Raw genomic sequence first — 26464 nt, forward strand, 5'->3', positions numbered from 1 at the left:
CTTTGTCCGCCCTGTGAGTGGGACGTATCACAGTCTCTGAATCTTCCTTGGAAAGAAAATGGTACGTAAAGAACCATGCCCCACATTCTAAGGGAGGTTTCACTGCTATTTCATTTGTTGGAGAGCCCCTGCTTGGCCAAAGAAAGGCCTTGGCTCTGACCCATGTGGAAGAAATAGCAGCCCCTCTCGCCAGCGCCTGGGTGCAGTGCCCTGCTCGTTACCCTCTCTGCAGCTCCTAGGAAGGCCGGGGACTATGAATTGTTAACAGGAAACAACGGTAACATTTGCTGCCGAAGAACCCCACGCTGGCACCGTCCACCACAGGCAGAACTCCAATCCTGACCTCAGAAACACTGGAAAAGCGGGGACACCGAAACACGTGTCATGTACGGATACGAATATTTACAACCAGCTGGGTTTTTTGTTTTCTTCTTTTTAGTTATGAAAGTAATTTAGCTCAAGCCATGAATGAAACTGGCACAAAGTGAATCTTCCCTGAATCCACGCCCCTGCGGAACCGCGGCTCAGCGTTGACAGCCCTCGACTTGGGCAAGCACACACGTGCTAGCAGTGTCTTCATTCAAACTTCGTTATTCCCAAAATCAGTGTGCACGTTCCCTTTATTTGAGCCGTGTCCTCCCGCCAGGCCAGCACCTGTAGCCCCCGTCTTGCTTTCCAAAGTTCGGAGGTAGAGCTGTCCTGAGATGCATTCGACCTCGCCCCTCTGGACGGACGTTCATGTTTCCAGTAACTAATTTTTTGTTGAATGGAGTAGCTTAAAAGCGCTGCAACTTGCAGAAAAACAGCTGTTCGAGCACGAGCCGGGCTTGGCCAGCGCTGGGCAGAGCGGACTAGCACGAGACTACTCACCCCCAGCGTCCCGAGGCGCTAAGGCAGCCGGACTTCGCAGCCGGCGGCGGGCGCGGTGGAGCGCGGGGGACCCGGCGCCGCGCCGCCTCCCACCTCCCGCCGCGCGAGGGCGCGCGCGGCCCGGTGCCGCCGCTTCCGCCGGCGCCCCGCCCCCCGGGCTCTCCCCGAGCCCCGATTGGCTGCGCGGCGGGAGCGCGCCGAGTCAGGGGGCGGGCCCGCGCCGGCTACAAAGCGGCGAAGGTCACGGCGCGAGGAGGCGCGCGCCGCCGTCCCGCGTCCCGCGTCCCGCCTGCGGCCCTGGGCCCCCAGCCCCGTGGCTCGCCGCCCGCCGTCCGCCGTCCACCGCCCGCCGCCCGCGCGGGGAACCATGGAGGGAGTGAGCGCGCTGCTGGCCCGCTGCCCCACGGCGGGCCTGGCCGGCGGCCTGGGGGTCACGGCGTGCGCCGCGGCCGGCGTGCTGCTCTACCGGATCGCGCGGAGGTGAGTGCGCGCGGCCCACGCGGCCTCGGCCCGCCGCTCTCCGCCCGCCCCGGCCGCTCCGGGACCGCGCGGCGCCTCCCTGCCCGCGAGGCCGCGGCGTGGCGGTGGGGGCCCGGCCTATGCGCCCACGCGCCGGGACCCGCTCCGCACGCCCGCGTCCCGCTGGGGGCTGGGCTGGGAATATTCGTGCCGGGGACGCGGCCGGGGGGGTGGGTTCGGGGATCCCAGGAATGCGGGGCGGGCGAGGACGGCCAGCGCGTGGGGTACAAACTTCCTCCCCCGCGGAGACGCGCGCCAGCCGAGCCGCGGGATCTGCGGGGCCGCCCCACGCCCACCCCGGCCTCCACACCCTGCGGGAGAGTACCGCGGAGATGGGGACTGCGCTCTTGCCCGCCTTCAGCCCGGCTGGGCGGGCACACGCAGCGACGGACTGACACTAGCCGGCACTTTCTGGGCGGCGTCCGCCGGCTGGGGCGTTGTTCTGATTTCACAGGGGCCCAATCAGAGTCACGACCCCGGCAGCCCCTGGAGAAGGAAGCCCAGGGACAAAAGAGCTGAGTAAATTGTCATTAATTAGAAGAACCACCGCGTGGACTGAAGCCGCCTAGTCCTGGAGCCCGCATTGCTAACCCCTGGGCTACACTACGTCCAAGAGCAGGGAAGCCTAATATTCTTTTTTTTTTTTTTAAAGATTTTATTTCTTTATTTGACAGAGACCACAAGTAGGCAGAGAGGCAGACAGAGAGGGGCTGGGGGCGGGAAGCAGGCTCCTTGCGGACCAGAGGGCCTGATGCGGGGACTCGGACCCAGGACCCTGGGATCATGACCTGAGCTGAAGGCAGACGCTTAACTCACTGAGCCACCCAGGCTCGGAGGAACCCTAATATTCTTAAACCAGCCGGTCCTGCTGCCGCCGCCGCTGCTGCTGAGCTGGGTCAGTGGCTGTCCCAGGCCTGGCAGGGCTCAGAGATCATGCTGACCCCGGTGTTCTGAGGGCCCTCCGTGGTGAGGGAGAAAGGTGGAGTGGCCTCTAGTTCCGCAGGGCCTCAGGGGCAGCCCAGCTGTTTCCACATCTGATCCGGCCTCTCAGAGAACAGGGGGAAAAGACAGGGTCGTGAACACAGCCTGGGGACAGAGTGGGTGGGTTTGTCATTGCAGCAAAGGACCTGCAAAGCTCAGGTACCAGGTAGAAGAAGAAAAGGAACTGGGCTTGCGGTCACGTGGCCGCAAGTGGCAGAGCTGGGATTTGAACCTGGGCGGTCTGGTGGTTCTTCCTTAACCGCAACCATGTGCTGCTTCTCACCCAAGGGAGAAAGACAGGAGGGTGACTGAGTCACAGGTTTCCTGGAGGAGGAAGGGTAGGAGGGACATCAGCTGTGTCTGCAGGGTGAGCCAGATGGGCAGGCTGAGGAGGGGGTGGCTTCCCAGGGGAGGATAGCAGGGGATTGATGGGGCTCCGGTTCCAGGGGTCCCTGACACTGCAGACCTCCCACTGTTCTGATTCCTGCCCAATTTCTGGAAGCTGGAGGGGCTTCCAGGACCAGCTGGTTTAAGGTGGTCATTTTGTACATGAAGGAACCGAAGTGCAGGGCCATGTGGCAGTCTGCTCTGATTCCCAGGGCATGTGGACATCAGAGGGGAGCTCAGGGCCCGGCTTGTCTCCTGGACACCGCTGCCTCCCAGATGCCCTGGCGTGGGGGGTGGCACGCCAAGGATCAGAGCCTCAGTCAGGCTTCAGTTGTGTTGAGTGTGGCTGAAGAATTTGGGCTTGCTTCGCTCACTACTGCCTCACACTCCTGTGTCTTTAGCTGTGGCTTTTCTCGGGGGTCCTGTTCTCTCCTCCTGGGCTGCTGACTGCAACTTCCCCTCTGCCGGAGATAGGAATCTGGAGACTCAGGGCGGTGTGGGGTTCGCTGGTTCAAGGGTAGCCCGGAGGGTACCTGGAAGGCCTTTTCACTCCAGCAGCAAGACACCACAGAGTCATGGTGTGGCTGGGGACCTCTTTCCTGGTTGGCCTAAGAAGGACCAGACCTCTTCCAGGATGCTCTGAGATTGTCAGAAAGCACGGGCTTTTGTCTGGGCATCGTAAAGTGGCCACTGTCCCTCTCCAGAAGCAAGACAGCCCTGCAGAGACTGAGTCCTTCTCCCTCTCGCAGGAAGATCGCTGTGACAGCAAGGATCGTGGGCTTTCGCTCTGTGGGTTTTGAATGAGGAGAGTTGTTTCTGGAAAGCGACTTGGGAGGGTCGGGTGGTGGAAACTGGCTCAGGAGCCTGGGGAAGAGGCCGCTTCTCGGAAGTGCTGCAGCCCTCCCAGAGCCTCCGTAGTCCTGCCGGGATCGTTGGTAACTCGGTGCTAACAGCATGCGGTGGCTTGAGCACACCGCCTCTGGAAGCCCATTCTCCAGGTGAGGGAACTGGGGCCTGGAGAGCTTGGGCTCGTGCCCTCCTCTGGCCGCTGTTGAACAGCAGATCCACTCCAGCCCTTCGGGTCCTAACCAAGCCCCACACTGGGTCCTCGCTGAGCGCGTGCAGGAAGCCATCACTGTCTGCCCGGGCTGGGAGCATGAATTGCACTTTGCGGGGCCAGCTTGCCCGGCCTCAGGGCTCCTGATGGCTGCCTGCTCCTGCCCCTCGACTCCGGTCTCCAGACTCTGCTGCTCAGTATTGTGTCCAGGATCTTACCTTCTGCTAGCAGGGCCTCCCATGTCACCGCCCGTGGCACCCTGGGTGTTTACTGGCTTGTGTACTTTCTGGGGTTTAGAGACGGAGAACACCAGCCTCCCAGGTTGGCAGCAGAGCCTCATCCTGGCGTCCAGAGTCCCGGTCTTCCGCCCGCCTCCGGCCGCACTCTCCTGCCACCGCACACCAGCCCAGGGGCCAGCCCTCCCCCCTTGGCCCCGCCGCCCCGCCTGTCTGAATGCCATCTGCTCATTGTGCCCTGCTGACCAGCAGACCCATTCTTTAGGGTAACGGCAAATGCTCTGCTGGTTGGCTTCTCCTGTGACATCTGTCACCAGCTGCCCTGTGGACTTCTCTGTTCTCCTCCTAGTGTCCGGGTCAGAAGTGGAGAGCCTTGCTCGGCTCTGCCGACGAGCCTGGCATGTGCTCCGTGAACGCAGGAGGTGCTGGGGCAAAGGTGGGCGGTCCGCCATCCCCAGGCCACGTCTGTCCCCAGAGAGGTGGGTCTGGGGGCTTCCAGGCTTGGTGCCGGCAGGATGGCCTCGAGGCCGGGCGGAGGCCTGGAGGCACCGAGCTGCTTCTTGGTGTCTCTGGTGCAGCGGCCCCAGGGGCACCTGCTCGGACTCTCCTGGCTAGGGCAGCATGTGTTGCCCCCTCGGGGCAAAGAAGAGCAAGTGAGGAACTGCCTGGGGCTCGAGCGAGGCCCGCTCACCTGGGAGGCTGTCCCACGCTGTCTCTCGGGGCCCTGCCAGGGACTGCCCTCCTGGCTTCTAAGGGAACCGGCCTCCCTGTCCTGGAGACCGTCTTCCAGGGTTCACGCAGCCCGCCCGCAGTTGGGGTCAGAAGCAGTCTGCCTCTCAGGGGAGGCTGGGCACTTCTTGGGGCCCGGTGGAAACATGGACACAGGTCTTCCACAGACGCTAAGCCCGCTTGGATAGGGATGGAGCTCATCCTTGTGTCTCCTTGGTGTGACACGGTGCTGGGCTCCCGGCAGGTGTCGAGGATCTGGAGCTGCGTCCCTCAGAGCGGTGGGCCCCTCCCGGAACAGATGCCCCCGTCCCGTGTGTAGGAAATGTCAGGACAGGAGCTGTGTTTTCACTAGATGCCCATCAGAGCTGATGAGGTGGTACCATTGTTGAGGGCATGTGTTTTTTGTGTGTCTTTTGTGTGTATTTTTTGCCCCCGGTCTGTGGGTTCGGGGCTTGTGGAGGGCTCCGTCCGGAGAACGTAGCTGCTCCTTGTTTCTCCCAAGGGGCTACCCTGCTCCTGGCTGCTTCGGGCCTCCTCTGGCTCCAGCAGAGCCCAGGAGCTCCGCACGCTGCAGCAGAGGCTGGGTGAACCCCTCCAGGCCCCCCTGTCCGCGCACCTGCTGGGGCCCAGGCTTCCTCCCTCCAGCCGCCTTGCCAGGGCCCGTCTCATCCTTGCCTGTGGTACGGAGCCGTGCTGCCTTACTATCTCGGATGTCGCCCACTTCTCAGAGTGGTTTGTCCTAGAGCCTCCCTGGGGCGGAGGTTGTTGGCTTGGGGAGGAGAGGTTTGGAGGTTTCATGAGGGGACCTGGGGGGCATTTTCCTGAGCAGGAGCAGGAGGGGCGCTAAGATCTCAGAATAGACAGACCCTCACACTCCTTTGTCAGGCCTGGTCCAGGCGGAGGGGACTGCAGCCCTCCGGGGCCCAGCGGCACTGGCCGGGAGCTGATGCTCTTCCCCTGGCACCCTGCTGCTTGCTGGGCCAGCCATCGCTCCCAGGCCCCGGACCCTTTCAGGACTGGCTGCAGGGGAGCCGTTGGGGAGGATTAGGTGGCCTGTGGACCCCCACTGTCACCCCCACCCTGGGCAGGGATTACCAGGGGGTGACAGCCACAGGAGGCAGAGCCTGCCCCAGGGACCAGAGCTAATCCCCCGCCACTCCTTCCTGCCACCCGCCTCCAGGCCGGGCTCATTTCCTGCGCTGCGGAGCCTCGAGCCTCTCGGAGTGGAAATGATGGATTCCTGGGGCAGGAGGGGCTCCAGCGGCTCCCAGGGACGGAAGCTGCAGGTCCTGCTCACCCGCTTGGGGTCCCCGGGGCCGGCGCCTTTGCTTGGCTCCTGTCCCGATCACCCTTGATTCCGAGGCTGCCGGCTCCTCTGCTTGGTCTCCCCAGAGGCCAGGTGGGGCCTGGTGGGGGGTTGAGGAGGCCCCTGGTGAGAATTGGGGGCCCCGGGGGCAGGTGAGAGAGGTCTCTCGGCCTGCGTCATCACTCAAGGGGATGGGGCCCTTCACCGAGACGCCTGTGAACAGGCATGAATGAGCAGAGGGCAAGCCAGGTGGCAGCATCTTGGCGCGGCGGGTTTCCGCACCTCTCGCCCTGCCTGGCGCCGCCGTCCCCCACTCCGTGCGTGGAGCCCAGGGCAGCTGTCCGAGTGCCTTGCGCCAGCCTCCTGCCAAGCTCAGCACTTTCCTAAACGCCCTGGTTTGATTCCCTCAGCAGCCTCTGTTTGGGCAAGGATTATCATTATCCCTGTTGTCCCCTGATCAGTGGGGGTTCCAGGAGGTAGGTGACTTTTCCCAGAGGCCACACCACACAGCCAGGAGCACGGGGCCGCACCGCCTGGCCATTTCTAGGCCTTACTCTGGCCTCTTGCTGTTGACAGGACATGGTGGGCCCTTGTCCACTGAGAGAGCTTTGGCCTGAACAGGGGCAGAGAGTGTGCTGCTGTGGTTGCCGGGGGCAACGCAGGGTGCCCTCTGTACCTTGGGGCCCTTCCTTGCATACCGCTGCCTCCCCCAACACCTTCCCAGCCTGACCACCATCGATTAGGCACTTAGGCCGGCATTGTTCTGTACTTCCCACCCTTGATATGCTCATGTCCCCAGGTGACAGGTCATAAGGCTGCCTGCACCACTCTCAAAACCTGCCGGTGGTCGGGGGCGGGGGGGGGTGGTGGTGAGGGAGGGGCCAGGCCAGGAGGTGGCTGTGGTTCGAGTCCCCGGAGCTGGCCCTTCGCGCTGCAGAGCATGTTTGTGTGTCTTGTGCCATTGGGTCGTGGTAACACGTGGAGGCGCCGGCTCTGTGATGGCTCGCACTTGGCAGCTGCAGGCCAGGCTGGGTGAGGACAAGCTTCCTGGGGCTCACATCTAGAATGGCAAAGCCAGGGCCTCTGGCTCGAGGAAGCATGAGGTCGTGGCTGCCCTGTGGAGAGCACTTGGGTGTGGTGTGAGTGTCCACACAGCGGGGCCCAGGCAGCATCCCAGGGCTCAAGCAGCTGCCATCCATTGCCCACATGGTTTCTGGATTCCCTGGGACCGGAGGGGTTTGCTTCCCCCCCCCCCCGCCCCCAGCCAGTGAACTGGGTGAAGGCGCCCAGAGCACAGATCCCCCAGTGTCTGGGTTGGGATTATCCTGCAGACCCCACCTGTCACCACATGTGTGGCCAGCCAGGCCCCCTGTGGATGGCCTGCCCTGTCCCCTCCATCAGGGATGCTTGGCTCCAGTCTGAGCAGCTGTCTCTAATCCCCGCCCCTGTGTCTCCTTGGCCTCAGTCTCTTGGGGTTTTCATCTGTGGAGCACAGGACGCTCCTGCCATCTGGAAACTCCCAGAAGAGCACGGTTTCTACGGCCCAGGGGGAGGCCCAGGGTCTGCAGGCCTCAAGAGGGTGGTCCTAGAGCCTGGCCCCTGTTTCCCCCCTGCCTGAGCCCCAGGACGCAGAAGGGGGGGTGGCCCTGGGTTCCCACATAGACTAGCGGGAGCCAATGGGTCTCATGCATCTTCAGGTGTTCCCTAGGGAGGTGGGGGGGGAGGTCGCGGGAGCACAAGCAGGTGGACTTCGCCTGTTGGCCTTAGGGGAAGCTCCACCTGGCCTCCGCCTCCTTGCTGGTCCTCCTGGTGAACACTCAGCACGCAGCCAGCCCCTTGTCCAGACATTTCCTCCAGCCTGCTGCGTCCGCTCTGGGTCCGCCATCTTGCTTCCCATAGTGCAGGTGGCGGAGCTCTTCTGGCTGACATGACCCTGTCCTCGTCCACAGGATGAAGCCGACACACACCGTCGTCAACTGCTGGTTCTGCAACCAGGACACAGTCGTGCCCTATGGGAACCGCAACTGCTGGGACTGTCCGCACTGTGAGCAGTACAACGGCTTCCAGGAGGTGCGGGTGCCCCTCCACCCAGGAGGACGACGTGGGCCTGGGGAGCAGGGGTGGCAGCGTCATACCCCTACAGTGGGGGGTTGGGGTGCACACCCAGGTCTTTCTGGCTCCGGGCCCGTTCTGTGCCTTGCATCAGATCTGGAGTCGGCAGGCTTCCTGCAGAGGCCAGGTCGCACAGCTGTGTGGGCCATGCTCTGCAGCTACCGCCCGGCTCTGCCAGGCCACCAGACACCTGGGTCAGCGAGTGCAGGGTTGGGGGGGGGGGGGGCGCTGCTGCAGTGCAGGGAAACTCTGTGCACAAACCCAGGCAGCCAGCCCACAGGTTGCTGTCCAGCTCCCTGGAGCCGCAGGGTGCCACAGGGTTCCCAGGGCTGCAGGCTGTGGGGAGGGGGCAGGCTGCACTCTCGGGGCTCCACGTGTCAAAGCTTCTGCCATTGCCTGCAAAGAAAGGGGAGGCTTGAGGTCGCCCCCCCTTCCCTGGAGTGGCACCAGCTGGGGCTCCCCCACTGACTCCACCCATGCACCCCCGTCCCCCAGAACGGCGACTACAACAAGCCCATCCCCGCCCAGTACATGGAGCACCTGAACCACGTGGTGAGCGGCGCGCCCCGCCCCCGCGCGCCTGCACAGCCGCAGCAGTGGGTGAGCAGCCAGGTGCTGCTGTGCCGCAGGTGCAGCCACCACCAGACCACCAAGATCAAGCAGCTGGCTGCCTTCGCGCCACGGGACGAGGTAAGGGGGGCGGTGGTGCATGGTGGGGGGCCCTCCTCCTCCTCCTGCCCCACGCCAGCCCCACATCCCAGCTGTTCAGCCTCTTCCACCTCAGTTGGGGCACACTTCATGCCAGCAGGGCTCCAGGCCAGGACAGTCGTGGAAATCCCAGCGCCTGCCTGAGGGCTTTGTCCTGGGCAAGGGAGAGGTGGGGTCCTGGGGCTCCAGCGCAGGCCTTGTCAGACTGTTGGATCTGTGTCTCTGCGTCCGTCTGTCCACTGGCCGGCCCGGCAGGTTGCTGTGGGGTCGGTGGAAGGCGCTCCCAGCTTCTGGGAGAGGAAACTAGGCAGAGCCCAGCAGCCCATGTTAGGGATTTGCCTCGTCTGGGCCCACTGTGGGGCCCAGCAGGCCGGTTAGCTAGCACAGCCCAGTCTAGGGGTTCCCTGGCCGCTGGAGAGGAGCCCACCTGGGGCCCAGAGACCCTGGCTTACCCACGGTTCTGCCGGCAGGAAGGAGTGTAGCACAGAGCCGTGGCTGAGCAGGGGGACCTGCTTAAAGAAGGGAAGGCGGGTGCAGTTTGGCAGCCGGAGCCGCTGCTCTGGCATATTCGGTGCCAGTAAGAGACCAAACCAGTAACTCTCCGGGCCGCTGCAGGCCGGAGTGTTGGGCTCCCCCGGGGAAGGAGAGATGTGCTGCTGCCTCTTGAGCCTTGAGTCTTCTGGGCTGTGTCTGAAGCCCAAAGGACCCTTCAGCTCCCACGAAAGCCCTCGGTCCTCTAGTGTTTTCTGGATCCTTTGTCTTAAGGGCAAGGGCAGACCCTGCCTCTGGGCAGGTTCTGTCTACATCTAAGTAGCATCAGCCTAGAGCTGTTTCTCCTGGGACTCCCCTTCCTTCCCGGAGCCCAGGAAGGGGGGCTGAGGTAGGGACCACGTCCCAAGTTCCTGGCCTCCTGGTGCCCCCTGTGCGGTCACAGAACCTGGCTGGAGAGGCCCCTGTCACCCGTGGGCCCCAGCCACATGCCAGGTTCTGGGCTGGACCTGCCTCTCAGGGGCCGGCATCACCACTGCAGGCCTTCCGTCGGGTCGGGCAGGTTCCAGTGGGGATGGCTTGCTCGGGGTCGCCCCCGGGGGACGCTGAGCCTCTGTCTTGCATCCGTGCCACAGGGCAGGTACGACGAAGAGATCGAGGTGTACCGCCACCACCTGGAGCAGATGTACAAGCTGTGTCGGCCGTGCCAGGCGGCTGTCGAGTACTACATCAAGCACCAGAACCGCCAGCTGCGCGCCCTGCTGCTCAGCCACCAGTTCCGGCGCCGGGAGGCAGACCAGAGCCACACGCAGGTTGGCGTTAGATGCCCCCCACCACCACCACTACCCCCGCTGCAGCATTTGGGGAGTCACAACCTTGAGATGGGGCGGAAACCCCCGGTAGAGGGCTGAGCCCCCGTGAGCGGAGGGCAGCTCTTCAGAGCTAAGGTTCTTTTCCTGGAGGCAGGAGCCTTTCCAGGGGTCCCATCCCCACCCCTGTCCCTGTCTCTTCCTGTCTTCAGACCAAGCAGGGGTCCCAGGAAGAGTGGCTCCAATTGTGTTGGTTTGTGTTTGTGTGCTTGAGCAGGGTGTGGGGGGTGGGTGTCTGGGCTTCCCCGACACGGGCACAGTCCCCCACGGCGCCCTTCATGGTGGGTCTGCTGTCCCGCCCCGGGACCCCCAGTTACAACTGAAGGCCAAACTTCGGGAGTTTAAATAACTTGCAGGTGGGCACACACCAGGATTTGAACCCGGCCTTGTCTAGCTGAAGCTATTTTTAATTATTATCACTACTAGGTTGATGGAATGTTCTGGTTTGGAAACTCGGAGGTAATAGCAGGTGGCTTTAGAAGTAAAAGTCATCCACCCCAGGGACACGTGTGGGGGCTCAGTCATTAAGCATCTGTCTTCAGCTGAGGTCATGGTCCCAGGATCCTGGGATTAAGCCGTGCGTTGGGCTTCCTGCTCACTGGGGAGGCTGCTTCTCCCTCTGCCTGCCCCTCTTCCTGCTTGTGTTCTCTCTGACAAATAAATAAAATTTAAAAAAAAAAAAAAAAAAAAAGCAAAACAAAACCATCCCCCCCAGAGGCATTCCTGCCCACCCTCTCCATGCCCAGCTGGTGTGGTTTCAGGCTGCACCCAGGCCTCTGACCACAAGGCCACGGCCCGCATGCCCACTTCTACATGGCAGGAAGCCAGACGCACTGACCTTTGGCTTTGCTCCTCACCACCGTGTTCCTAGACCAAACAACATGGCTGCTGTGGTTTTTTAACTTCATTTTGGCCTGAGTTACCGCGGTGTTATAATTCCATTTAAGATCACATTAGGAACTTTCGATGAGAACTTGACAAAAGGAAAAACTTATTAGAAAAAACGGGTCACTGTAATATCAAAAGCGTTTCTCTAGAGGACATGGGAGAGCATAGCCGACCCAGCACGGTGACGTCCAGGGTGGGTGAAGGCCGGGAAAGGCCGGAGCCGCGGCAGTGGAGCCCGGCAGGAAACCGAGAAACAAAGCTGGGAGTGCGGCAGGACTGAAGACCCACTGAACACGCTGTCTCTGACCGTCAGGAAGCAGGTGGCAGTTTGGTTTGGTTTTGTTTTGTTCAAGTGGAGCTTGAGCTTAGGACCCCTAAGAGCTGAGATCAGGAGTCGGATGCTTAACTGGCTGAGCCACCCAGGCGCCCCTGGAACCAGGTGGATTCTTAAGCAAGTGCTCTGGGGCCCTGGCCAGACCCCCCATGCAGAGTGGGCCCCGGGGATGACCGTTGGTGGCACCGGCCGTCTCGCTAACCAGTCTCTCTCCCCCTCAGAGCTGCTCGTCTGCGGTGAAGGCCCCAGTCCAGGTCATCGTGCTCCGCGCCCTCGCCTTCCTGGCCTGTACCTTCCTGCTGACCCTCGCACTCTATGGCACCAGCAACCCCTTTGCCCCACAGGCCACCCTGCCCCCAGCCCTGCCACCTGGTGGCAACGGCTCAGCCGCACCCGACAATAGCAGCGCCCCCGGGCCAGAGGGTTGGCAGCAGCTGCTGGGCCTGCTGCCCGAGCACGCAGCGGAGAAGCTACGTGAGGCCTGGGCCTTCGGGCAGAGCCACCAGATGGGCGTCGTGGCCCTGGGCCTGCTCACCTGCCTGCTGGCCATGCTGCTGGCTGGCCGCCTCAGGTGTGTGCGGAGCCCGGCGGGGCAGGACTCGGGGGGAGGAGGACACCCGGAGTCGAGGCCAGGAGGCCCTGCTGGGCACGCAGCCGTGGGCAAAGCTCCGTGGCGTGGCTGGAACGAGACACAGTCCCTCTTCTCCGGCCGCTGGGAGTCGGTGGGGGCAGGGTGGGGGGCAGGTGTCGAGAGGAAACGCGTGTGGCCTGCTTGAGGGCGTTGGCGGCACTTGGAGCCGGCCTGCCCCTCCCTGCCGTGTGCTCCGGCCACCTGGTGCTGAAGCGGGGTGATGGGCCCAACTCCATCCCTGGTTGTCTGGGGACCGAGTGGGGCCCTGGCTCCCCGCACCCCGTGCACTTGGAGACTGTGGTGAACTGTGTCCGTGTCATCTTGGGGGCTCCGAGGGAGGGTCCGTAGCCTGGAATCCTCCCATTCAGAGTCGTGCAGCACGTGGGTGTTGGAAGTGGGAGTCCGAAGCCCCCGTTCTCCTCGTGGCCCCAGACTGTGCTGTGGGCAGGACCAGGGATGGACACGGGAGACTGGAAGTGGCCGGAGGGAGCGGGCTCTTCCCCTTCCCGTCCTGGGCCCTCACCGCCGCCCTCCTCTGTCGCAGGCTCCGGAGGATCGACGCCTTCTCTACCTGCCTGTGGGCCCTGCTGCTGGGGCTGCACCTGACCGAGCAGTACCTGCAGGCTGCCTCGCCCGGCTGGCTGGACACACTCAAGTTCAGCACCACGTCCCTGTGCTGCCTGGTGGGCTTCACGGCAGCCGTGGCCACAAGGAAGGCGACAGGCCCGCGGAGGTTCCGGCCCCGAAGGTCAGAGAAGCAGCAGTGACTGCGGGGGGAGGACGGACAGACGGACAGGCCCGGAGCAGGGCCCCTCTGACTTGCGTCTTACCTGCCTCACTCCTGCCCTTGCCCAACCTAGAGCCCCTGTCCTTTCCGGCACCATCAAGCTACCCTCCCAAGTGCCCTCTAGCTGCCCACCACTGCCGCTGTCTTTCTGGCCAAAGACACCCCCCCCACCGCCCCGAGACTGGATCCTGGGGGGCACCCACACACCCTGCCTCTGACCCAGGGCCTCTGGCTGGCAGCTCCAGGAGCCCCCGCCCTGGCCACACTCTTTCCTGCTTTTCACACCAGGGGTGAGGGGCAGGTCCCTGCTGTCTGCTGCTCCCTTCACTTTGCTCTATCCCTGAGCCCCTGGCTCGGGCTGGTGACGGTGGCTGGGGGCAGGGCCTTTGCCGCATGGCCTCCTTGGGCTGCTTGGCATGGATAGGTGCTGCTGAGCACGGGCCAGAGCAGAGCCCCCCACCTGGTCTCCACGTCACTTCCCTGGTCTATCCATTTGGTCGTGACTGTGGTCCAGCCAGCCCTCTCGGAGCCGGGGAACCAAGAGGACACAGGGCTGCGCCCCCAGGTATACGGTTCAGTTCCGGCTCCAAGACCTTCCTGAGACACATGGTCCCTTGGCCTCCTTCCCCAGGAACGGAGAACACTGTTCTTGGGTCCCGACTGGGCCTGACCTTGAGTGTGTGGGGCGAGGCTCTTGAGGGGGACGTAGAGAATCCTGCGGCTCCTGTGGTCAGTGACTGTCTTCTCAGAAGCCAGGCTGCTGGGGGCGTTTGCCCGGTTGGGGGGGCTCCGAGCAGTTTCTTTGCAGTCTTCTGCTTTTCGGGCACTGCTCCTTCTGAGATGCAGCTGGCTTTGCCCTTAAAGGCCAGGGCCCAATCCCAGTGGTGGAGCCCTGTGCACCGCCCTGCCCCCCCCGCCACTTGCTGCAGGGGCTGGGGTACAGGCCTCCCGAGCAGAGGCTGCCCCACCTGGCTGGCAGCAGAGGCCTGAGTCCTCTTGGCCTGCTCCCCTGCCCCCTGCCTGCGGTGTCCCACTTCCTCCACTGGCCCCTGTAGGATGCCTGGGGAAGGTTGTCATTCCCTGCGGATAGCACAGGGCAGGGGCCCAAGACTGGCACACAGGACACCGGGTCGTTTGTCACCTTGTCCCTCTCTGTCCTGTCACTAATCCTCCTGGCACCACACCTGGAGGCTGCTGAGGCTCCTGCTTCCCGATTCCCTGTGGGGCAGTTAGGAACACAGGGACAAACCACTGCTCCTGGGGAAGCACGCCTGCTAGTCACTGGCTGCTTCCAGCCAGGCCCTGGGCTCTTCCAAGCTTCAGTTTACCATCTGAGACGAGAGGTGGGCCTTTCTCCAGGGCCCCTGAGTGCTGATCTTGGTGTGGACACACTGTGGGCACGGAAATGCCACCCACATACAGAGGAGGTCGTTAGCCTAGGGTGCCATCTCTGAGCGCCATCCCAGCAGACGGGCGGGCCCAGGGCCGCCCCCATCCAGCACTCTGCACTCTGATGACTCCCTCCAGGGCCGGTGTGGTCCACCTCCCGTCACTGAGTATCAGTCCCCGTCCAGATAGGCGCCAGAGGGTGCCAGCCACTCCCCGTTACGTATTGGAGCTGGGGGAAGGCAAAGCAGAGGACATGCCCGTGAGGGTCACGCTCAGCAAGGGGCCACCTACTAACTGAGCCTGAGGGACAAGTGCCAGGCCCTTCATGGAGTCTGGGCCCTGCCATCATGGTCCTTATATGCTCACGGGGTCCTAAGAAGCCACCCCACCCCACACACATGCATGTGCAGCAGCCAGGGCACCGCCCAGCACCCGGAGTGGGAGGGGGTGGTCTGGAGCTGCCTCCTAGCTGTGGGGCCCGTTGAAGCCCCCGCCTGGCTGGGCTTGGCTTGTTCTCTGCAGAGAGGGAGGTGTAAGGTGACCGTCCAGGAAGGAGGAACTGGAAGTGAGCCCTTCAGGCCTGGCTTGGCTGTTGTCGGGGGAGCGGGGAATGGCCCACTGCCCATCCCTTCATTCCCAGTCAGCCTGCTGAGGAGGGAGAGGCAGCGGCAGGTGCCAGGCCAAGAGCCGTGGTCTGTTGGCTGTGTGTGCCCTCGTGTACGGAAGCGCCCGTCCTCAAGGAAGCTGACGGCGTGATGCTAATGACGGCTTTTCTTGGCGTTGAGTAGAAGCAGGACATCTGTGTGTATGTGTGTATTTAAGTTAAATTATTTATAATAGCCACAACCAGCTCCCGTGCTGGCCAGGAGCCCCCGCTGAGCAGATGTCTTTCCTGCCCTCTAGCGGGGAGGGAAAGTCAACCTCATGAGATGGGCGTCCTCGGAGTGCGGCGTCCTGGGATTTTTGGAGTTCTGCGTGACTTTTTTTAAAATTACCTGTCTGTCCTTTGAAGTTTGTTGCTTGGAGTGTATTCTACGCCTTCTGATGTTTGCTGGCAACAGCTGAGGGAGTGCAGGCAGCCCTGGGATCGGGGCTTATTAACTGGAAATGCGTCGCCCTACCTGGGACCTCTGTCCCCTCTGCTGGGGACCTGCGGTTGGGGTTACAGTCTCCAAGATGTACGGGTGGGGGCACTTGGCTGTCTTCTCGCTCCAAGTCTGGGGTCCCCACCACGGGTGGAGCAGCTGCCTCGACAACACCAGCCTGGGGAAGAGCCCATGTCCCTTCTGTCCGTGAGTGTTGCCACGTGTCTCGCCCTCTCTGGTTGTGTGGTGACCTGCGGAGGACTGGCCGGTGACTCTGTCTTTGCTGTAACCGTAACTCTGGCCGTAGATGTCGTGTGTTTCATGCTGTATTCTCAATAAATGCCTCCGGGGCTCCGCTCCCACCGGCAGGCGTCAGGCACCATGTCTTGTTTGTTCTTTCACGTTCCTTCAGAGGCTTCTGGGCCGGGGCAGGGGACTTCAGGGCACAGGCGTGCCCACGGGAGTCAGGTTTGGGTGCTGGCAATGCAGGCCCCAGCGGCTCAGGGCTCAGCTGTCATCGTGTCCTGCTGGGTCCTCTTTTCCCCTGTCTCAATAAACTGCTGCTTAAAATGTAGTCCTTTTTCTCCTTCCGTTCCCGTCTCGGACTGGGATTGGGTCGAAAGAGACCGGGTGGCCCCCTTAGTGTCAGATGGGACATGCTGCCCGCCCCGTCCCAGAACCCACTGTTGATGCAGTGGACGTGCAGACTTGGATTCGGGGCTCAGTGCCTCTCTGAGATGGGGTTTGAGGGTGCGGGCTGGTTTGTGGGGGCTGCTTGCCAAAGGAGGCGTCGATACCTTTGAGCTCGCTGGAGCCTGGCAGAGGTTTCCAGGGACCGTCTGCTGCGGAGCCATGAGAGGAGCACCCTTGGCACTTTATGAGGCTCTGCTAGGTGACTGATGTCACTACGTGTCACAGCAGGAGGGGTCAGAGCAGAGAACTGGCTCCTCAGTGCCAATGTTCTCAGAATCAGAGATTGGGAAGAGCTCCCGTGCCGGACGGCTGAGAGACTCAAATTCTAAGCCCCAGGTGTGAGCAGGATCTGGGGAAGCGGGTAAGAGCTGGAAGGACCCTGGAAGCTTCTCCTGGGCACAGCTGACCACCTCTGAACCCTGCAGCCTGATGTGGAGCCACTCCCCTCACTTGCCGGGAGGGGGAAAGTGGGGGTAGTGGGCTCTGTGGTGGGGGCGGGCACAGGAGGCCCGGCACCGAGTGCTGCTGCCCCCGCCCTGCCAGCCTGCCGGGTCCCGGAGGAGGCGCAGGCCCCCCGCAGGGGACAGAACTTCACACGCGATCAGAGCAAGCTGGCCAAAGGCCCCAGTGTTCCTTCCCTGCCCCTGCAGTGAGGCGGCCCCCTGCCTCTGGCTCTTCCCCCACAGTGGTGGCACTGTCCTGCCACGTGGTATTACTGTTCTGCGGGGACAACAAAATTTATCCGTGTAGAGCCAGAACTTTCCACAGGTGTCTGGGGGTGGGGGCGATGGGGGTCTAATGGGCTTGGGCGGAACAAGTCAGTGTGTGGCGTGCGGGCGCATCCTGCGGGGAACTGGCCAGACACTTCTGGCGACGGGCTTGATGATTTCCTGCCACAATTTCCGCATGTCCCCCAGACCCAGGGGCCCTGCCTTTGCTTCTGACGTCCAGGTAGCCTCCTGGTGTTTTGGAATGCACCAAAAGATCCCGTGATTCTCTTAGGGGGCAAGGGCGGACCCCACGCTTGCCGCATGGAACTTGTTGAAAGCAAGGGCTGGGAGTGAAAAACAGGGACATCAGCAGAGGGTGGCTCTGCTAGCGGTGCCCCGAGCGTTTGGTCACAAGGGGCGCAGGGTGGGTCCCTTAGCCAGCCCCCCGGCTCTGCTGCAGGGCCTGAGCCGGCCTGCCTATCCATCGGCACCTTGTCCATGGCCCCAATTGTCCCTTGGGACTGAGGTAAGGCTGGACCTCCCCCAGCTCCGTCCGAACGGCGGACTAATGTATTAACTGCCTCTGTCCCTCCCCTCCTTCTGTAATCGGTTGCCTTAATCAGAAGCATGGTTGACAATCTGGCTTGGGGCCACCGAGTCCTCTTGTGTGATTTGTCCCATTCTCGAGTTAAAGAGACACTGTCACCTTACGTCTTTTGGGCAGCCTTGCGATCGTTTACTGGTCTTTTCTAAGCTGGAGTTAGGCTTGCTTCCCCAAGAGCCACTTCCTGGGGGTCCCCAAGCCTGATTGCCTCCCTCTCCACTCTGCAAGCGGCTTTAGACGAGTGAACGAGACCAGAGAGCAGCAGTGGGATGCCCGGAGCCGGATCCTGGGGAGCAGGGGGCTCCCCGAGCTCAGCCGCCCCGTCAGGAGGCTCTGGGCATGGAGTGCCAAGTGGCCGGGGGGAGCCCAAGGCCTTTGGCCTTCACCGGGTGCCTGGCGCGGGCACGGGCATTTTCGCTTCAAGGCGAAGGGTTGGCGTGAGGTTGGCAAGGGCGACAGTGTCACTTTAATCCCGAGACCAGTAGTGGAACTAGTGTGCTGTGAAGCTGAGGGGGCTCAGAGGGGGCATGCCGGGAGGGCTGGGTCACGCTGGCGCCTCCAGCCACCCGCTCCTAATGGCGTGAATGCGGTCGGACTGCTTTTCCGCTTCAACTAACGCACGCCTCCCTGGGACCCCGACTCCGGCCCCACCTGGCACCAGGGGAGAGGGGCCGGGACCTGGGCGGAGGCCGCCTCCAGAGCCCCCCCGGGGCTGACCCTCCTCTTCTCTCCCGCGCCCGACGGGCTTTTGCAGGTGTGCCCCACGCGTCGCGGCCGGCCTCTGCCCCACGAGCCCCAGCCTGGCGGTGCCCTGCCCGGGCGCGGGCCCCTCGCCGTCTCTGTTCATCCCCACCCCGCCCGGCTTCCTGCCGCTCGCCAGCCCGCAGCTGTTCCGGTCTCCACGCCGGGCCTCGCCCTCCTCGCTGCCGGGCCGCCTCAGCCGGGCCCTCTCGCTGGGAACCATACCCTCCCTGACGCGGGCAGGTAAGGGGCGCGGCGCGGGGCGGGGGGGGGGGCTGCCGGAGCTCCTGCCGGCGGGGCGGGCGGAACGGGGCTCGGATCCTGGTGCCGCGTCTGCTCAGCAGCTGCCTTTCTACTCTGAGCCTCAGTTTCCCTCCAAGAAAACGAGGCTCGTTGCAGAACCTGCCTGTGGGTGTTAGGGTCAAACAAGGTGACACTTTCTAAGCACCTTCTCGAAGGGCAGCGGGCGCTTGGTAATGTCCACACGTTGGCCGTGGCCTTTCACCGCTGTTCTTACTGTCCTCAGGACTGCCACGTTTTGCCATTCTAGCTTGGGGGCTGGAACATTTGCCCGGGTTTATTGAGTGCTTGCAGCCTGCAGGCCCCGGCACGACCAGCACCTGGTCCCTGTCCCAGGACACGTTGTCTCATCCTTCACCTTTTGCAGCAGAATCTTCCTGGGAAGTCAGTGATAAACTAAATCTGGTGTTTTCTCCTCGGACCCTCGCGGGAGCACCTCTGTGAGGGTCCTCGGCGCTCTGGGAAGCCCCCTGGGCGGCCTGGGCTTGCCGCCTCCTCGGGCTGCATCCTGGGGGCTGGCTTCCTGGGTGGCAGGTTTGGAAGTGGGAAGCCACGAGCCAGGATCCCAGCCTCCAAGAATGTGGGCACTCTCTTGGTTAATCTGGGTTTGGTAATCTGCAACTGGTGTCTCGTTTAAGCCCCACAGCAGCTTTGCTGGGCTGGGGGCTCTGGCTCCAGTCGGGGTCCCCTCTGAGATTTGGTTCCCCGCCCCCCGCTGACCGTGACTTGCCCAGGGTCCCACTGCAGCTCAGAGCCTGGCTTTGTGCCCTGTTGTCTGGCTCCTGAGCTCAGGCATCCTCCTGGATAGAGGGTGCGTCACACCACAGGAGGGACAGGGCACACCGTGGGTAGGGTTCACGGCCTTTCGGGTAGGGCCGAAGGTGTGATTGTCCGAGTACAGATGCCTGGACTCCAGATGGTTCTGTGTAACCAGAAGTCAGCGGGCTTATTGGACGAGCCACCCTCCTCCGCTCATTCAGCAGAGCTCCTGATCCCCTGCTTGTGTCCCTGGGGGTGGTCCCCGGTCCCTGGAATTCCCTGAACGTGGGAACCTGGGAAGCCCAGCAGCTGGGCCCTTCCCCTAGAATGTTCTGTGGAGCTGTTCATCAGGCCTTCTGGGTACGGGTGAGGGTAGGGCTGGTGGAGGCCAAGGTGGGGACAGGGACACAAGCTCCCAGGCCTCTGTAGGACCAGTTCAGTTCGGGTCCTGCCAGGCCCTTCTGATGGCCGTCTTGGGGACAGAGGTGCAGACTGTGGGGGAAGGCTGCCTCTTGTTTTGCTCTTTAAAATATGAAATGAGCGGGGCACTTGGCTGGCGCAGTTAGTAGAGCATGGAACTCTTGATCTCAAACGCCTGAAGAGAAATGACCAGTTAATGTCCCGCAGGGTGAAAGGCAGGGACTTAATCTCCGAGGGGCCCCTTTCTGCTCCTCTTGTTCCCCATAGGGCAGACGCAAGGTTGAAAAACAGCCCCAAGCCCCCCTCCCTACCCCTGGAGAAAAGCCCACCAGCTGCCGGTCTGTTGGAGGCAACTTGGGGGTGCTCAGGCTTCCCCATCTCTAGCCAGGCTAGTGCTGGAACCTGTTCTATGGATGCTCTATGAGCTCACAAGACCCCCATGCGCCATGGGGGTCTTGCGAGCCCCTGATGTGGGCAGCTGAAGTGCCAGGAGTCGTCAGTTGGGAGCAGCCAAGTGGGTCGCCAGCTCCTGACCCTGGGAGGGCCTCGAACCAGAGGCCGTACCTCAGGCCTGAGGTGGGCGTGACGTCAGGGAAGCTCCTAGAGCAGGGTCCTCAGCAGACGGGGCTGCTGCTGTTATTATGGGATGGGAGTACGCGGAACGGCGATGACCAGCGGCTTCGCTCCTCCAAGGTAGTTAAAGGCCATTTTGCTTATATCCCAAGTTCATACTCGGATGCTTTTCCTTTTCCCCTGAGCAGAGACGTCCATCTGTTCTCTGTGACCCCTGAAGAGAACTTGGGGCGGGAGCGGGCAGACTGCTGAGGGCACCAGGAGCCTGGCACCTCCCAGCCCGGAGCAGCCCGTACTACTGGGACAAGACTCCGAGACTGTGCAGGACTCTCCGTGCTCACCGGCCCCAGGGGCGAGCCGGGGGGCTTCCATTTCAAGCGCCTGGGGAGCTGTGGGTGGCATCCCAGAGCCAGGGCAGGCCGTGGGGGCGGGATTTCCCACCCATCACGGAGGACCCACAGGCTCCCTGTTGCCCCGCGGGGCTGGAGGCAAGGACCGCAGGGCACCTCTGCAGGATGCAGGCCTGCCTCAGGCCGTCCGGTGATGGGCGGGATCCCACGGCCTCCCTGCGTGGGGCGGTGAGGTTGGGTTTTTGCAGCTCCTTGCCTCCGAGAACCAGGGTCCCGTTTCCTGTGTCTGTCTGGCTCTCGCTCTCGCTCGCCTCTACTCCTCCCTGCTTCCGGCCTTATGCCTGCGTCCCTACAGCTCGTGCCCAGCAAAGACACTGCTCTCCTAGCATCCATAGAACAGGTTCCAGAAAGGCCATGTGGCCACGCTTACCCAGACACGGCTTGGTCTGGGCCTGTGTCCGTGGGCCTTGTAGGGGAAGGGGCAGGGGACCCTCGGGGCCCCGAGGGCGGTGGAGCAGCAGCCGCTGCGGACAGCACGTGGTGGCCGCTGGATCTTCCCACACTCAGCTCTCAGCCGAGCGCTGGGGACAGGATATGTGAGGTGGGGTCTCCGCCCTTGGGGGGTGCTTAACTGAGGAAAAGCAGCGTGTTCGGTGCTCCCTGCACTGTGCCTGCCGGCCCGGTGCAGCCCAGGCCGGCGGGCACAGGTTAGCAGGGGGCGGGGACCCCAGAAGGCTGAAGGAGTGGCTCTGGGGGAAGGGGGCCAGGGTGACTTTCCCCACGAACGGAGAGTGGGCGAAGCGGATCTCGGACAGTAGTTCATGGAGTCGCTTGAGAGCCCGTGTTTTTGTGAAAGCCTGACGTGAGTGACAAAGGTTAAATGTCAGCAGATCGGGGACTGGTGAGTGGAGGGGTGGGCAGCTGTCGTTTCCACGGGCCCGACACGTGTCACCCTTCCCTTTCCCTCCAGACTCGGGGTATCTGTTCAGCGGGAGCCGCCCCCCATCTCAGGTGTCTCGGTCTGGAGAGGTTCCTGTTCCAGGTAAGGACGGGGAAGCTGCTTTCGATGGGGGGGGGGCAGTGTGGGCGGGAGTTTCCGGACCTCCCGTGGATAGAACAGCAGCGTGGCAAGCGTGAGCTGTAGGGTCCGAAGGGGGCCCGTGTTCAAGTCTCAGCTCTGTGCCTCCAGCAAGTGCAGCCCTGGGCAAGTGACTCATATCCTGTGCCTCACTTTTCTCTTCTGTCAAATGGGCGCAACGGTTTCCAGGATTCGATAGAATGCTGTCGCCCTTATCGGTGATGACTCCTGGAGGCGCGCACTCAGGACCCCGCCAGGAGCAGGGCTGGGGCTCCCCGACCTTAGTTAAGTCAGGAGTGCCCTCGGGGCAGCAGGGATGTGGCGAAGGGTCTGTGATCCTCCGGTCGCCCTCAGCCCCCGGCAGGCTTCCCTCTGTCCCCTGTCCTGGTGCAGCCTTGCCTTTCTTCCCGGGTTACTAGAGGAGAAGCCCCAGGACCAAGGAACAGCAGCCACAGCAAGGGTACCTGTGACAGTGGGTAACGCTCACGCCTTGTCACCAGTCTTACCAGAGGTCGTCGTCTCTGTCCTCCTCCTGCCCTCCAGATTACTTCTCTCTGCTGTCGGGATGCTATCCCTCCTCCCCGCTCCCTTCCCCAGCGCCTTCCGTGGCTGGCTCCGTGGCCTCCAGCTCTGGCTCTCTGCGCCACCGCAGGCCCCTCATCAGCCCGGCCAGGCTCAACCTGCAGGGGCAGAAGCTGCTGCTGTTCCCATCACCCCCCGGGGAGGCCCCCAGCACGCCCAGCAGCTCCGATGAGCACTCACCCCGCAACGGCAGCCTCTTCCCCCTCGAGCCGCCCCAGGTCCCGCAGAGATCGCCGGCGCAGGACACGAAGCTCAACATGGGTACGACCCTCTGACTGCCCTCCTGGCCAGGCTGTGACAGGGCCGCTGGTCACATGCAGGTGTGGGACGACCCAGCAGGAGGTCACACACAGCCTGTCCTCAGGCAACTCTCCTGAGCTCCAGACACTCCCGGCTGGGCTTCTGGTGCCCTTGAACCGTATAGATATTGCCCTCTGTGGGCTGATTTTATTTTCTTCTTTTGCAATTGACCTTGAGGGGCCTTTGTTTTTTGGGATAGATCAAAAAGGCATCGTGCCTTGCTAGCCTGTGCCTGTCTGGTCGTAGATATTTTTGTTTTGCTCAGATGGTAGTGTTCTGAAAAGCATTTTGAAATTTTTTATATCAGGCCTTAACCTTTACAATGTAGAACTTTCCCCTGAATGTGTGGATTTGCTGTGCTTCTTACAGCGTCAGAAGATTTGGCCACAGTGGGCCTGGATACTGGCCAGACAGGTGGAAGGACAGGCTGACATCCCACGTCCCAGCCTTGGCCACCCCCCTGCCCCACCTCCTGAAGCCTCGCTGTGGCCATCATCTGCCAGAGCCTGCTGGGCACAGAGTTTGCTGCTCCTGGTCCAAAACCAGCTCCCCTCGTGGCAGCTATGCAGCCGGGTTATGAACGAGGACCTGGCCTCCCATTGCCCAGGGTTAGGGCAAGTGGGCAGGGCCACGTCCAAGGACGGTCCTGGGATTGGAGGTGGAGCCACCCCACGTCTGTCCCTGGGGGTGAGCTGTGAGCACCCGCTGAGACACCCCCTTTCTCTGCAGACATGAGGTCGGGGCCAGAAAGAGGCAGTGCCTGCAGCAGCCGGTCCATCAAGAAAGAGGACGACTCATCCCAGTCGTCCGCCTGTGTAGTGGACACCACCACCCAAGGGTGCACAGAGGGGGCCGCCACCTGGAGAGGTCTGTGCTCCGACCTGGGCAAGGAGGGCAGGGTGGCTCGGGGGGGCCGCGGGTCTGCAGCCCCCGCCTCTCCTGGTCTGTCAGGGACCCTGAGAGAGAAAACTTTCGAGGGCCCTCAAGGGCCAGAAGTCCGTGAGATAAGCCCCCCAGCACCTCCGAGTCAAGCCCCACGGGGCAGGCAGACAACACGCCCCAGCTCCGATCAAGGTCTGGATCCGCCCCTGGCCACAGGGAGCTCTCAGATCTGACGGAAGGAACACAGCACCAGTGAGAACATAGTGCCTCGGCTGTGCCAGCTGCGTCTCGAGCACCCCGGTGCCTCAGGGGGGCTCCTGTCGCCAGTGCAGACACAGAGTGCTCCGGCCCTCGCACAGGGTCCCCGGGAGGACACCGACCCGGAGTGCCTGGCCCGGCGCAGAGCTGCGGGGTTCCCGTCCAGCTGTCCTGCATGCGGGCTGCAGGGCGGGAAGTGAGATGAGCTCCTGGCTCTGTGAAGCCCTGGGCGCTCGGTGGGCATGCAGGAGTCAGCCCAGGGGCATCGGGGGGCCACGTGTGTGGGGAAGACGGACAGGTGTGCACAGGTGGTTCTGAGCTGACCAGAAATAGGTGCTGCCTCCCACATCTGGCTGGTCTGGGATGTGACTCAGCAGCCTCAAGATTCCAAGCACAGACTTGGGGAGGGAACCCCAGCCCGGAGTCTGGGTGGGGGACTTCTCACTCTGCTAGAGCCCCTGTTCCTGCCTGTGCAGTGGCGGTCGCCCCCCCAACCCCCTCCCCGGGGTGCAAGTGCAGGACCCTCTAGTGCCCGTCGGGTAGTGTGGGCTCAGGAAAGAAGGCGCCTCATTGACCAAGTGACCCCAGGGGCAGGGGTCTTCCTGGGCGGGGAGGCCCCTGGGGGGCTGGGTCGGTGGTGCCCTGCACCGCAACCCCACCACCTACCGGTCCCTCTTCTGACCGTGTCTCTTCCCTCTCTCTCCAAGGTCGCTTCGGGCCCTCCCTGGTCCGGGGCCTCCTGGCTGTGAGCTTGGCCGCCAACGTGCTCTTCACCTCGGCCTACCTGTACCAGGGCCTGCGCTGAGCTGCGGCCCGCAGCCTCCAGGTCCCTGAGGGGCTCAGGGGTGCCCCGGAGCGTGCTGCTCCCACCGCTGCCGGCCTCGGAGCCCTCCCTGGGGCGCTGCCTCTGTCGTCCTCTCCGGGGCCTGTGACCCCCCCCCCCCCCCCCGGGCCCGTCCTGTCCTCGGGATCCCCTCCTCACCTAACAGACCGCGGGGCTGAGCGGGGGCGGGGCTGAGCGGGGGCTGTGAGATCACTCTCCTTCCTGCCCGCCTCCTCAGCCGACGTCACTTGTGTTTGGTGCTGACCCTGATCCCGAAGCCAGGGATCCCCAAGGGGCTGCGGGACCCTGGGGTCCCCTCCCGCACTGCCCAGCCCGCCTGGCAGGAGGGCCACTACTACTGTAACTGCCCAGGAGCCGGCTGCCCCCCGACCCTGCGCTGCGGGCCAGGACCACCTCTCTGTACTGTACTCTGGTCCCACGCAGCCACCTCAGGTTCCCTGGGGGAGGAGCAAGGGACGGTCCCTGTGTCGCCCTCAGTCCTGCCTGGGGAAGAACAGAGCCCTTGGGCAGGCCCCCTTGAGGACGGGCCTCCCCTGCCCCCGTCTCGCCCTGTCGTATCAGTTCAAAGTCTGGCCTGGCCTCTGGCTCTCCTGGCTGGGGAGGTGGGGGCCTGGGGTCCCCAGCCCAGGGCCCCTCAAGTTCTAGTGTAAGCACTTCTCCCCGCCCCCCTGCCAGCCTCCCTGCTGCCCTCCTGTGCCCCCATTTTGTTACCTCCAGTGACCTGCCCAGGCCTGCACTTCTGGGGCCCTCCTCCGTGCATGGGGCCCCCACAGGGGCCTCGCTGGAGCCCTCCGCCTGCATTGCCGTGCAGGACAGGCCCGGGGCAGCCTGCAGGTCTCCCAGGAGACGGAACCCCACACCCTGCCCTGCCACCAGCCTGGCCCTTTTTGGCTCCCCAGGACCCTCCTTCCTTCCTCTCTTTCGTTGTGCGGCCACCGTGGGCTCCGTGTGACCTCGGTCTCCGGGCCACCTCGGCTGGCTTTCTCTCCCACCCCACTCCCCAGGCCCCACCACTGCCCTGCCTACTGCTCCCACGGATTTGCCCCCCACGACCCTCCGCCTCTGTGCCAGGGGTCCCTTCCTGCCCCTGAGCGGAGGAGGGAAGGCCCTTGGTCTGGCACAGGGACCCCCCCGCAGTGCTGTGAGGACTGAGTGTGCGTGTGCATGTGGCCCTCAGATTTCCCCCACCCCGTCCCCACTGCCCTGGGCCTCAGACACGGGCAGGCAAGCAAGCGTGGACCGCGTGTGTGTCTTGCACGTGCCTGTGCCCCTCGGAAAGGGCCTGGCGGCCTCGGTGAATTCTGAGACTTGCCCGTGGGGGAGATGGAGGGGAACATTCTCGAGGACAGGAGGAAGGGTCTTTATCATTCAGGGATAAAGTTTAATTTTATTTTTCTACACATTTTTGCCAGGTAAGGCATTCTGCTGCTCAGCGGGATGCCCCCAGTTCTCCCTGCCAGGGAGGTTTCGTTTTTTTAAGCCTTGGGTGCTTTTTTAGTAATTTTTTTTACCATGTGGGGAAGGAGTTGCTCTGACCTCCCCCTCTCTCCTCTTCCCCCCGCTCCTGTCCTGAGAGCTGTTTCCTGCCCTGCCTCCCCGCCAGCACACGGGGCGTGGGGGGCCGGGGGCCGCACCGGGACCCCGACTCCGACTGCCAGGGCTGATCCCAACACACAGGTGGTGCTGTTTGGCCCCTGTTTGTGGAGCGGGCGCGTGTGTCAAGTTTTTTAATTTTATTTTTGCCTAACAAAGCCAAACTCCACTCCCGAGTACCCTTCCTCTGGCTCTGAGGAAGCCCCCAACACAGAGCGCCCGCCCCCTCCTCTGGGCCCCTCCTGCCCGAGACCCGAGGTCCCAGCACCCCGCGGGGCAGGGAAGAGTCAGGGTGGGGAAGGGGGCTTGCTTACGTTTCTTTCAGGCAAAAAACACAACCTTATTTTTCTTTATAAAAGCAAAAAAGGAAACCAAAAAAGATACCAACCTTTGAACTATA

At 62.9% G+C, this 26464-nt stretch overlaps 1 protein-coding gene across 2 annotated transcripts; it reads left to right on the top strand.

Moving 5' to 3' along the window:
* The first annotated feature begins 1213 nt into the window (after positions 1 to 1213).
* Positions 1214 to 26464, top strand: TMEM201 (transmembrane protein 201). Of its 2 annotated transcripts, XM_059375013.1 has the most exons (11): positions 1214 to 1350; positions 8035 to 8155; positions 8693 to 8887; positions 10030 to 10206; positions 11707 to 12056; positions 12661 to 12864; positions 18139 to 18368; positions 21498 to 21569; positions 22149 to 22448; positions 23217 to 23354; positions 24335 to 26464. In XM_059375013.1, exons 1-11 carry the CDS (start codon positions 1238 to 1240, stop codon positions 24430 to 24432), a joined length of 1998 nt encoding a protein of 665 aa, XP_059230996.1. In that variant the 5' UTR covers positions 1214 to 1237; the 3' UTR covers positions 24433 to 26464. The 2 variants fall into 2 exon arrangements, with proteins under 2 accessions (XP_059230996.1, XP_059230997.1); XM_059375014.1 differs by lacking the exons at positions 23217 to 23354; positions 24335 to 26464 and adding an exon at positions 22857 to 22961 and having other exon boundaries at positions 1215 to 1350.

This window comes from Mustela nigripes, chromosome 14 (assembly GCF_022355385.1).
Source record: "Mustela nigripes isolate SB6536 chromosome 14, MUSNIG.SB6536, whole genome shotgun sequence".
NCBI lineage: Eukaryota > Metazoa > Chordata > Mammalia > Carnivora > Mustelidae > Mustela > Mustela nigripes.

Coding starts and splice junctions, on each gene's coding strand:
- TMEM201 (XM_059375013.1), top strand. CDS start 1,238: ATGGAGGGAGTGAGCGCGCTGCTGGCCCGCTGCCCCACGGCGGGCCTG. Junction 1,351..8,034: donor CTCTACCGGATCGCGCGGAG/GTGAGTGCGCGC, acceptor CCTCGTCCACAG/GATGAAGCCGACACACACCG. Junction 8,156..8,692: donor AGTACAACGGCTTCCAGGAG/GTGCGGGTGCCC, acceptor CCCGTCCCCCAG/AACGGCGACTACAACAAGCC.